At 45.2% G+C, this 12,294-nt stretch overlaps 1 protein-coding gene across 11 annotated transcripts in view; it reads left to right on the top strand.

Annotated features, from left to right (window-relative positions):
• Window positions 1-12,294, top strand: part of LOC138262033 (phosphatidylinositol-binding clathrin assembly protein-like) — a 464,917-nt gene that overhangs the window by 123,144 nt on the left and 329,479 nt on the right. For all 11 annotated transcript variants that reach the window (XM_069211744.1, XM_069211714.1, XM_069211706.1 and 8 more), the window contains exons 7-9: window positions 6,040-6,146; window positions 6,693-6,734; window positions 8,151-8,236. In XM_069211744.1, coding sequence (XP_069067845.1) covers window positions 6,040-6,146; window positions 6,693-6,734; window positions 8,151-8,236 — 235 coding nt within the window. The remainder of the gene's footprint in view (window positions 1-6,039; window positions 6,147-6,692; window positions 6,735-8,150; window positions 8,237-12,294) is intronic.

Genomic DNA, 12,294 nt, shown 5'->3' with positions numbered 1-12,294 from the left:
CCTGGCACCAAGGGCCCTGTAGCCAGGGAAGGTCTCTAAGGGATGCAGCATGTATTATGCCACCCTGGGGACCCCTCACTCAGCACATGCGCACTGCCTCACAGCTTGTGTGTGCTGGTGGGGAGCAAAAGACTAAGTAGACATGGCACTCCCCTCAGGGTGCCATGCCCACAACCCACTGCCTGTGGAATAGGTAAGTCACCCCTCTAGCAGGCCTTACAGCCCTAAGGCAGGGTGCACTATACCACAGGTGAGGGCATAGCTGAATGAGCGCTATGCCCCAACAGTGTTTAAGCGAAGTCTTAGACATTGTAAATGCAGGGTAGCCATAAAGAGTATATGGTCTGTGAGTTTGTCAAACACGAACTCCACAGTTCCATAATAGCTACACTAAATACTGGGAAGTTTGGTATCAAACGTCTCAGCACAATAAATTCACACTGATGCCAGTGTGGGATTTATTGAGAAATGCACACAGAGGGCATCTTAGAGATGCCCTCTGCATGCCAGCCCAACTACTAGTGCTAGGCTGACCCGTTTCTGCCAGCCTGCCACATCCAGACTGGATCTGGCCACATGGGATGAGTGTGTTTGTGCACTCTGTGACCAGGAACAAAGCATGTCCTGGGTGGAGGTGCTTCACACCTCCCCCTGCAGGAACTGTAACACCTGGTGGTGACACTCAAAGGCTCAAGCCTGGTGTTACAGTGCCCCAGGAATCTCCAGCTAGTGGAGATGCCCCGCCCCCCCCCGGACACAGCCCCCACTTTTGGCGGAAAGTCCGTAGGAGATAATGAGAAAAACAAGGAGGAGTCAGCCTCCAGCCAGGACAGCCCCTAAGGTGTCCTGAGCTGAGGTGACCCCCTTCCTTAGAAAATCCTCCATCTTCCTTTAGAGGATTTCCACCAATAGGATTAGGGATGTGCCCCCCTCCCTCTCCAAAGGGAGGAGGAACAAGGAGGGTATAGCCACCCCCAGGGACAGCAGCCATTGGCTACTGCCCTCCAGCCCTAAACGCACACCTAAGTTTATTCTTTAGGGGCGACCCAGAACCCAGGAAAACAGATTTCCTGACGACCTCAACAAGGACTGCTGTCCTGAAAGCCCCGCAGAGAATACGGAGACAACAACTGACTTGGCCCCAGCCCTACTGGCCGGTCTCCAGACTCAAAAAACCTGCAACAGCGACTCATTCAGCGGGACCAGTTTCCTTTGCCGATTCAGAGGGCTCCCCTGCAACCCAAAGGACCAAAAAACTCATGTGGACAGTGGGCCAGTCTAAACAACAAAGAAGAAACCATATTTAAAGGGACTCCAGCCTCACTCCGAAAGCGTGAGTCCCCAACACTCTGCACCCAATACCCCCGGCTCGTGTCCAGGGAAACCAACACTGCAGCGAGGACCCCCAGGCAACTCACACGATGTGGACCCCCTAAGACGACCTCCCTGCACCCCTACGGCGATGCCTGCAGAAAGAATCCAAAGGGTTCCCCCAGACCGTGACTTGCCGGTAACAAAGAACCCAATGCCTGGAAGAAGCACTGCACCCGCAGCCCCCAGGTCCGAGAGGACCCAACTTCTGGTGCAGGAGCGACCAGCAGGCGGCCCTCATCTTTGCCCAGTCGGTGGCTGACCTGAGAAGCCCCCCTGTGCCTTGCCTCCCTTGCCAGAGTGACCCCCCGGGACCCTCCATTCATTTCTATTCAAAACCCGACACCTACATTGCACACTGCACCCGGCCGCCCCTGTGCAGCTGAGGGAAAAACCTATTAGTCTGGAGTTAAGTCTTTGAGTGTGTGTTCCCATTTATTGCCTGTGTGTGTGTACAACAAATGCTTAACAGTACCCTCTGATAAGCCTACTGCTCGACCACACTACCACAAATATAGCATTAGTATTATCTGTTATTGCCACTATAAGCCTCTAAGGGGAACCCTTGGACTCTGTGCACACTATCTCACACTTTGAGATAGTATATACAGAGCCAACTTCCTACATACCTGAATCTCAAGTTTAAGATGGAGTGGAACAATTTCTAACTAAAATATATGCTATTCATTGTGGCAAACTTTTATGATCTTATAAACACCTTAAGGTGTAATATCCTATAGTAGTTCCTTTCTATACTTTTAGCCTAACTTGTTAAGACCTCTGGGAACTTGCGTTTACATAAACTTTTTGTTTTATATACCACTGAGTCTTTCAAGCAGACATGTGAGATTCATGCTCTGTCATGCTTTTACGATTGCTCTGAAGTGGCCTTTTGCTACCTACATCCTCTGCCAACCTCCTGTAACACTGCACGGCGCGTGGTTTGTATTCCCCCAAGCCCCCTTGTTGAGAAGCGAGCATTGCTGACATCAGAGCATCCTTGAACCTGAGGGCATCTAGCGGCAAGAGGACCACTGTCCATTAAGGATGTTACTGCCTGAGAAACCTTTCTCTTCCTGTTACCACTGATTGGAGGAGACATTTCACTGCTGCATCTGCATGTTTGGCCAGGCTATCACAAGTCTACAGTGATGTGGTATCGGCACAAAAATGAATCCCACACCGTCTGGACTAAAGGCATGCCACAGTGATGTATGGCTTATGCTCTGGTGTGCTAACACTCTAAACCTCAGTGTATACCTCCTTCCATTGTCATGCTTATTATCCCCTTAAGCAGCTTGCAGCACCAGCCATGCAGAAATCGATGAAAGCTAAGGGCACCAAGCCTCTAGCTGCCATTTGTACCCTGAACCTCCATTCAATAAACTATACTTCAGGATTACCATAGCAAGCACACCATCAAGCCCTGGCAATCCCACTATGTATTGGGCTCTGTGCCTTCTGGACCTGTGAGTTAACTGTATCTATTACATGTTATGTGAAGATGTCTTACTGTTCTTATTTCTTTGTGTATTTATGCGTTATAGTAGTGGGAACGTTGGCCTGTCACCAAGGAGAGAACCATTTGGGTTAACAACCTTCAAGACATAGCAACCATAGTGTCTTTTTGTTTTTAGATGTGGTTGCTCCCTTAAGTATTCATTTCTTCACTGTGGCTTCCCTGGACTTTCTTTTTCTTAGAATTGTCACCCGATTCTTTGTGGTGATTTTGCTTACCAGTGTCTGTTAATGACTGTGACCCCATCTGGAAGGAGGCTGTCCTGTCTTTTCTTATCAGACTAAAGCTCTCTGTCCATCCACTGCTGGTTCCTTAAATAAGGCCCAATTGTCTTTGCTGTAGTTGTATGGCATGTAGTATTTCTGTATGTAAGATGTCATTATTCCTACTGTGAGAAATTATGTTGTTGGTTGACTGGTGTGTGAGCTGTAGTCAAGCAGCAACCGCAATCCCTGTCGGGGTAATGCTCAAGCAAGCCCCAAATAAAGCTGTTCTCAACCTGCTAGTAGCTTGGACAAAGCAGTCCGACTTAACGTAGAGTCGCTGTGTAAAGTAGTTGGGCAGCACTTCAAACAGTGACAGCACCACACAAAAAGAGTCCTGCACCAGGTTAGAAAAATAGTGTTGAATTGAATAAATAAAAGAAGACCAAAACTACAAAAATCCAATCAGTAGAACTGAAGTTACAACTTTTTTAAAGGATAAAGTGTACAATGGTGCCTAAAAATCACGAAACGTGGCTATCTAGATGCATTGAACCGAGTCAAAGTCAAAAGTTCAAACCAACCGTGATGTCGGATGCAGTCCCAGATTAGTCCTTCTGAAGTTTTACCTTCTCAGATTTTGTGCCAAGAGTCCAGTTTGCGTTGGAGAGTGCTGCTAGAGGCAAGGAGAGCATTGCGGGAGACTGTTGGTGTGGCACGAAGAGCAGGTCATGCATCGTGAATGACAAGGCTGTAGCTTCGCCTTGGCAGTCCCCCACAAGTGGTCAGTGCTACAGTGCAAAGAGACAGACTGGTGGCGTGTCGCTCTGATTTTCAGTGCAAGCAGTGCAGTCTCAGTGCGAACTGGCCTTTTTGTGGTCATGAAGAGCCCATAAGCTTGATTTCAGAGCCTGTGAGCCACACCAAGGGTCCACGACCTGAGAGACACCTCTTGGGGGGGGGGTGTGGGGGTGTGTCAGGAATTCACTACAGATCGCTCCAGGAGCTGGTTAGGGAGCTTTTTTGTCTCTGAGGCTCAGATCAGGAGGCCAGCAGGCTAGCCCTTGGAGCCACTCTGAGGTCCTTGGTTCAAGATGAGGTTGCATGCCCAATTCTTCCTCCCCAGGCAAGAGGACAGGAGGCTGCAGGTCAGCACATCAGGGAAGTAGGTCCTTCAGAGTAGCAGTGTAGTAAAGTGGCTGTCCTTTCAGCAGCACAGCAGTCCCTCCTGGCAGAGTATCCGCAGGTCTAGAAGTGTACTGAAGTGTTGGTGTCTGAGGTCCAGTATTAATACCGAGTTGTGCCTTTGAAGTGGGGGGAGAAGCTTCTAGAGGTTTCCATTTTAAGTTGCCAGGCATCCTACCTTCCCTGCCCTGGTTTCAAATCATCTACACAGTGTATGCAGTGCTTTGTGTGGAAACGGGACACAGCCTGTTTAAGTATAATTGGAGCTGTGCCCAGTTCCTCTCTCCCTTCCTGCCAGTGATGGCCTATCCAGGCACACCTAAGCTCTCTATTGTGTGTGGCTGTATCAGAGGAATACACAAACTCAACTGTCAGATACACCCAGTCGTGTGACCTAGGTACAAACACTAAACGGCTAAGACAGGAAAATGGCCACTTTCTAAAAGTGGTATTTTCAGAATTGCAATTTAAAATCTGACGTCATCAGTAATTAGTATTTTAGATTGTGATTCCAGAGACCCCAGGCATGAACTGGTTACTTATTCCTATTTGGAAATTACACTTATAAAATGTAATAATGTAACACCAATGTTATGCTGTGGGAGAGGTAAGCCTTGCAGTAGTGAAAAACAAATGTAAGAGTTTTCCTCTACCAGGACATGTAAAACTTAAAAGTACATGTCCTACGCTTTTAAAAACATTGTACGCTGCCCTCTGTGCTGCCCAGGGCTTACCTTAAGGGTCAGTTAAATCTATTAAAAACGAAGACTTGGGCCTGGCAACATTTTCCTTTGTCAGGTCGACATGGCAGTTTAAAACCGCACACACAAGCTGCAATGCCAGGCCCGAGACATGTTTAAAGGGCATCTTAAGTGGATGGCACAGATTGTCTGCGGGCCCACTAGTAGCATTTAATTTAGAAGTCCTGAGCACAGGTAGTGACGCTTTACTCTGGACTTAAAAGTAAACTAAATATTTCAGTTGGGTATAAGCCAGTGTTACCATGTTTAGAGGAGACCACACACGCACTTTAGAACTGGTTAGCAGTGCTAAAGTGAATAGGGTCCTAAGGCCCACAAAAAAAGAATTCAGCAAAAAGTAGGAGGAGGGAGGCAAAAGGTCTGGGGATGACCCTGCAGAAAGGGCCAAGTCCAACACCTGCTGTGCTGAATGAGAATCTTCGTCTCCTAAGGAAGTCTGCTTTAACCCCCGTTCTATTTGTTCTTCCAGTCATTACAGTGTCCATTTAAAGAAAAGCATCGCTTTTTCCAGCTTTGTTAGGTTTTTTTTGCTAGCACGAGATGAGATGTGTAGGGTGTGTAGAGTAATGCAGAGCAAAATTTAAAAGAGGCTTTTTTAAGGCGCTTACGTACAAAGGGCTAATGAACCAATTAACCCAAAGGACAAAATGTACCTAATAAACCATGGAAAATTAATGTTACTTTAATTTCTTGCTTTTACAGCATGATGAATTAAGCGTTTAAGTCTGTTTATACAAGTGACCGAAGAGGAAGTATGATGTGTGTATGCGTTTGTGAGTGTGAATTGTAATCGTGTGCTAACAACCTCACCTTGGATTTGTTTCAGCCACGAGCCTAGTGTTATTGCGTCTTAAAAAAAGTGACAAATGCTAATAATCCTTTTTGTTTTATTGTGTTCTCTAGTAGTTTCTGCATTCAGAGTATTTTGTAAACAATCATAAAGATTGCTAATTTGTTTTTCTTCATTTACTGGATGGTAAAATCATATTTTTGTTTGTAGAAAAATATTTTGATATGAAAAAGACGCAATGCAAAGAAGCATTAGATATCTACAAAAAGTTCCTTGCTAGGATGACTAAATTATCGGAATTTCTCAAAGTTGCAGAGGTAAGATTTATCCTGACAACAAAGGGGCTTTATTTAGCTAACCGCACTGGTACAGCAGCATGTGTTCTGCATGACTACTCCTTTTGTTTTGTTTCACCAAAAATTCAACTCTATATGTGCCATTGCTTTAAATAATTTGTCTTACAATGTCCTCATACATTATGGCAAAACAAAAAAAAACGTTCATGGTTAAGTATTGCAGTCAGTATAGAAAACATTTTGCGTAGTTTATTGCTTATTAAAATTAAAAGTGATCTTGTTTGTAAAAGACAGATCCCAGCAGTTGTTTGTGATGTGAATATTTATTTTCTTTGATTATTTGCATGAAAATATTCACAAATTTATCGGTTCCATGGTAGCACATCACAATTGTGCCATTAAATTTGTAGCTTTGGATTAGCAAATGCAACTGTACCAGTTCAGAAAGTTGGTAATGTCCCTTTTGATACTCCAGATTGCATGTAAGCATTCAGCCATCACAATTCTCTTATTCCATTGCCACTGCATGTAGTAATGTACACTTCTTTTCCTTTTTTGTGAACTCAGCAAGTTGGAATTGATCAGGGTGACATTCCAGATCTTACTCAGGTCAGTGTACATTTCACATTAATTTTACCCTGTTTTTATTTATTCCCTTTGTGTTTTTAATAGTTGATGTGTAGTACCCATATTCATTCAGAGAATCATTCTCTTCCATATATTTTTATATGGAAAACATTCCCATGAACTTGTGTATTGAAGATGTATTCAGTCTATTCTAGGAGATAGATAATTTGAGATAATTTGTCTAATCACTTCATCCTTTAAGTGAGGTTCCAGTGTGTACAAACTGTCTACCTTGGAGCTAAACACCCAGGATGCTCTTCATAGGATATCAGAGCGTCCTTTCTTTTTTGAGCCCATAATTCAGTCAGTGCCAGTTACTGAAGAGTTGAGTTTGAACGCAACTCAGAGCAAGTTAGACAGCTTCTTTACAACTACCACATTAATGGATGACACCTGTTTGCTCATTATGTGTTAGAAGGATGAAAATAAAGATATTCAGTCGCACTAGTGGTCTGACAATTTAAATATCTTTTCTGTAAGTATGTCAGACTAAGCTGTGTAACCATCCATGCAAGATCAAATTAAATCCCATTTGAAGCACTGCAAAGCACAGACAATGCATAATCAAATTTGGGCATAGCACTGACACATCCTTCTAGTTAAGAACACAGTATCTGACTGTATGTTTGAGGATAAGGTTATTAATTCCTCAAGACTTACGTACTCTGCTGAAGGACTCATTTTGCCAACACCGGTCTGTGGTCCCTTTTAGACATTCTGCAGTTTCCTCCGGGACCTCTTAACAACCTTCTGACGACTTGTAGCAGTGGGAACTGTTTCAACCATATTCCACTTCACTAAAAGAGCTTTTTCAACTTCCAGTTCAATTAAGTTTAAATGTGCCTGTATTAGCTATATACTTCTGGAGTTTGGAAAATTAGCTCACACTAATTAGCTAAAGTGAAGCCAGAAGTAAGCAATCTACAGTCAGATGGACGCCAAAAGCATTCAAGTACAAAATGTCAATCTGACTATTTTAAGGAAATAGTCTAGTGCAGTGGACCTTTCCTTTTTGCTTTGTCCAATTTTTTCTCAGTCTGAAGGTGTTTGAAAAACATCTTTATAATTTGTCAATTGAATACAGTCCCATGAGAATAGTATTGAAATAATGCAAATACTATTTAAATTGTATTTATGTACATTATGTAATTATGTACAGTTTTAAGTTGTGAAGAATGTATCTAAGTACTCAGACACCAACCAAAACAAAACCCTTAGTAAAACTACCACTAAACGTAGCACAAGAGGGGGGAAAGTCACTTGCGGTGTATTCCTAAAAAAAGACGTGAAATTTCTTTTATTCAAAATGTTATGGGACAAAACTGAAGATTTTTATTTAAATCATATTCTTGGTGTAACAGTCAAAATAGTATGTCTTATAAGCATATTTATCTTTAGGCACCCAGCAGTTTGCTCGAAGCTTTGGAGCAGCACTTAGCTTCGCTAGAAGGGAAAAAAACAAAGGAACTCTCTGCTGCTAGCAGGTGAGTTGCAAGTAGAATCTGATAATCACTGATGAATGTTGTGCTGATGCCTAGTATTGTTATTCTGTCTGAAAGAAGGTGTTTAGAGAATTGTTTTGGTATACCGTGTGTACTTTGTCACTTAGTCCACCAAGCCAAATAACTTTGTTAATCCTTCTGTTGAAAATGTGATTGCTTTTTAATTGATAGAGAACATAACACAGATCAGATAATCAATATCTAATATAAATTTACAGGAAAACAGTGAAATTATTTAATATGTAATACATTAAATAGATTTTGAAGATAGTGCTCCATTCACCCGTTCTAGACTGCAGTTGACGACGATGGGAGCCCTCTACCCCTACTGCACCTTTATGGAGCCACAACAGGCCCCACAGTGCCCAGACATCACGCCTGGATAATTTTACATACTATCAGTTGCGAGCTGCCATACGGGCCCTGCATGACGCTTTTTTTTACCTGCACTGCCCAAGCTTTAGGTATTGGAAGTTCTGCTGCGCTCTGTCTTGAGTGCTCTCCCCCAATTATAGGCTGCATCTGGTCCATTTAAAGTCCTTGCACGGGCTTTACTACACCCCAGCTCAAATATGTACGATTGCCTGACAGAAAGTGCAAACTAAGTCCATTGCGCTGCACCATGTGCTGACTTTCATCACCTGGTGTGGAACTGCTTGGAGGTACAATAAGTTCGATGGCATCTGTCGCTGTAGATACGCATGTTCTGCAATAGCTCGCCATCTGGTGTTGGGCCGGAGTGTTACAAGTTGTTTTTCTTCGAAGAAGTCTTTCGAGTCACGGGACCGAGTGACTCCTCCTTTTGTCTCCATTGCGCATGGGCGTCGACTCCATCTTCGATTGTTTTTTTTCCGCCATCGGGTTCGGACGTGTTCCTGTCGCTCCGAGTTTCGGAACGGAAAAAATAGTTAATTTCGGAAGATTTTCGTCGGTATTGTTGCGTTCGGGATCGGCGTACTTAGATTCCACACCGCATCGAAGATCGAAGAGCTCCGGTGCCCTTCGGGGTAGTTTTTCGATCCTCCGTCGGGGCCTGGTCGGCCCGACCGCGTGCTGAAGAACGCCGATGGAACAGACCCCGTTCCGTTTCTGCCCCAAATGCCACAATAAATACCCCTACACAGACCAACACTTGGTCTGCAACCTGTGCCTGTCACCTGAGCACAGCGAAGACACCTGCGAGGCCTGTCGTGCGTTCCGGTCCCGAAAAACACTCCGAGACCGTCGAGCCAGAAGACTTCAAATGGCGTCCGCACCGACAGCCCAACAGGAGTTCGAGGAACAGGAAGAAGAAGGTACCTTCTCGATCCAAGACTCAGACTCCGAAGGATTCGACGATACACAAACCGTGAGTAAGACGTCGAAAACCACACAAAGAAACATTTACAAGGCCCAGGGGACGCCACTGCCACCAGGCCATGGCTCGACCCATAAATTCGGTGACCGACCGTCGGCACCGAAAAAGGCCCAAACAGTGCCGAGATCGTCCGACTCCGGTCGAGACACCGGCACGCAGCCTTCTCGGGACCGAGAAAGTGCTGGAGACAAGCCTCGACACCGAGATGCCGGTGTGGACACGGCTCGACGCCGAGACAGCGGCACCGAAACAGATCGACGCCGAGAGGTTTCGGCCCCGAAAAGGAAAAAAGTCACCTCGGAGCCGAAAAAACACGCAGACAAAGTTTCGATGCCGAAACAAACTGCAAGCGACCCAGCTTCAGGCTCTTATACAGAAGAGCACTCGCTAACCTCCCAAATGCAAAAGCATAGGTTTGAGGAAGAGCTACAAGCAACTGATGTGGACCATACGCAAAAGCGTATCTTCATTCAGCAGGGGACAGGAAAAATAAGCACCCTTCCCCCCATTAGGAGAAAGAGAAGGTTGGAGTTCCAGACGGAACAAGCACCACAACCAAAAGTGGTGAAAAGAGTTACACCACCACCCTCTCCTCCGCCCGTGATTAACGTTTCACCAGCACAAACGCCATCACACTCCCCAGCTCACACCACCATGAGCCAGGGTGACCAAGATCAGGACGCATGGGACCTATACGACGCCCCAGTGTCAGATAACAGCCCGGAGGCATACCCTACAAAACCATCTCCACCAGAAGACAGCACCGCGTACTCTCAGGTGGTGGCTAGAGCAGCACAATTTCACAACGTAAGCCTCCACTCAGAACAGGTCGAGGATGATTTCTTGTTCAACACACTCTCCTCCACCCACAGCTCCTACCAAAGCCTGCCTATGCTCCCTGGTATGCTCCGGCACGCAAAAGACATATTTAAGGACCCGGTCAAAAGTAGGGCAATCACACCAAGGGTGGAAAAAAAGTATAAGCCGCCTCCTACGGACCCGGTTTTCATCACTACACAGCTGCCACCAGACTCTGTTGTTGTAGGAGCAGCTAGGAAAAGGGCCAACTCTCACACATCTGGAGATGCACCACCCCCAGATAAAGAAAGCCGCAAGTTCGATGCAGCTGGTAAGAGAGTCGCAGCACAAGCTGCAAACCAGTGGCGCATCGCGAACTCCCAGGCACTACTTGCGCGCTATGACAGAGCCCACTGGGACGAGATGCAACATCTCATTGAACATCTGCCCAAAGACTTCCAAAATAGGGCAAAACAAGTGGTTGAGGAGGGACAGACCATCTCCAACAACCAGATACGTTCCTCCATGGACGCTGCAGATACAGCTGCACGGACAATTAATACATCTGTAACTATCAGAAGGCATGCATGGCTCCGAACGTCTGGATTTAAACCAGAGATTCAACAAGCAGTTCTCAATATGCCTTTTAATGAAAAAGAACTGTTCGGTCCAGAAGTGGACACAGCGATTGAGAAACTCAAAAAAGATACGGACACTGCCAAAGCCATGGGCGCACTCTACTCCCCGCAGAGCAGAGGGAATTACAGCACATTCCGTAAAACGCCCTTTCGAGGGGGGTTTCGGGGTCAAAGCACACAAGCCAGCACCTCACAAGCAACACCGTCCACTTACCAGGGACAGTATAGAGGAGGTTTTCGGGGACAATATAGAGGAGGGCAATTCCCTAGAAATAGAGGGAGATTTCAAAGCCCCAAAACCCCTACTACTAAACAATGACTCACATGTCACTCACCCCCTCCACACAACACCAGTGGGGGGAAGAATAGGTCATTATTGCAAAGCATGGGAGGAAATCACTACAGACACTTGGGTTCTAGCAATTATCCAACATGGTTATTGCATAGAATTTCTACAATTCCCTCCAAACATACCACCAAAAGCACAAAATTTAACAACACACCATTCCAATCTCCTGGAGATAGAAGTGCAGGCACTATTGCAAAAGAATGCAATCGAATTAGTGCCAAACACACAAATAAACACAGGAGTTTACTCACTGTACTTTCTGATACCAAAGAAGGACAAAACGCTGAGACCAATCCTAGACCTCAGAGTAGTGAACACTTTCATCAAATCAGACCACTTCCACATGGTCACACTACAAGAAGTATTGCCATTGCTAAAACTGCACGACTACATGGCAACTTTAGACCTCAAGGATGCTTATTTCCATATACCAATACACCCATCGCACAGGAAATACCTAAGGTTTGTATTCAAAGGAATACATTACCAATTCAAGGTACTGCCTTTCGGATTAACAACCGCACCAAGAGTCTTTACCAAATGTCTAGCAGTAGTCGCAGCACACATAAGAAGGCAGCAAATACATGTGTTCCCATATCTAGACGACTGGCTAATCAAGGCCCATTCGTTAATAGAGTGCTCAAATCACACAAATCATATCATACAAACCCTCTTCAAACTAGGGTTCACCGTCAATTTCACAAAATCCAAAATTCTGCCACGCAAGGTACAACAATACCTGGGAGCCATAATAGACACATCAAAAGGAGTAGCCACTCCAAGTCCACAAAGAATTCAAAATTTCAACACCATCATACAACGCATGTATCCAACACAAAAGATACAGGCAAAGATGGTATTACAACTCCTAGGCATGATGTCATCATGCATAGCCATT

The sequence above is a fragment of the Pleurodeles waltl genome, chromosome 2_1, assembly GCF_031143425.1.
Source record: "Pleurodeles waltl isolate 20211129_DDA chromosome 2_1, aPleWal1.hap1.20221129, whole genome shotgun sequence".
Taxonomy (NCBI): Eukaryota; Metazoa; Chordata; class Amphibia; order Caudata; family Salamandridae; genus Pleurodeles; species Pleurodeles waltl.
This window is presented reverse-complemented; position numbering and strand designations above follow the sequence as displayed.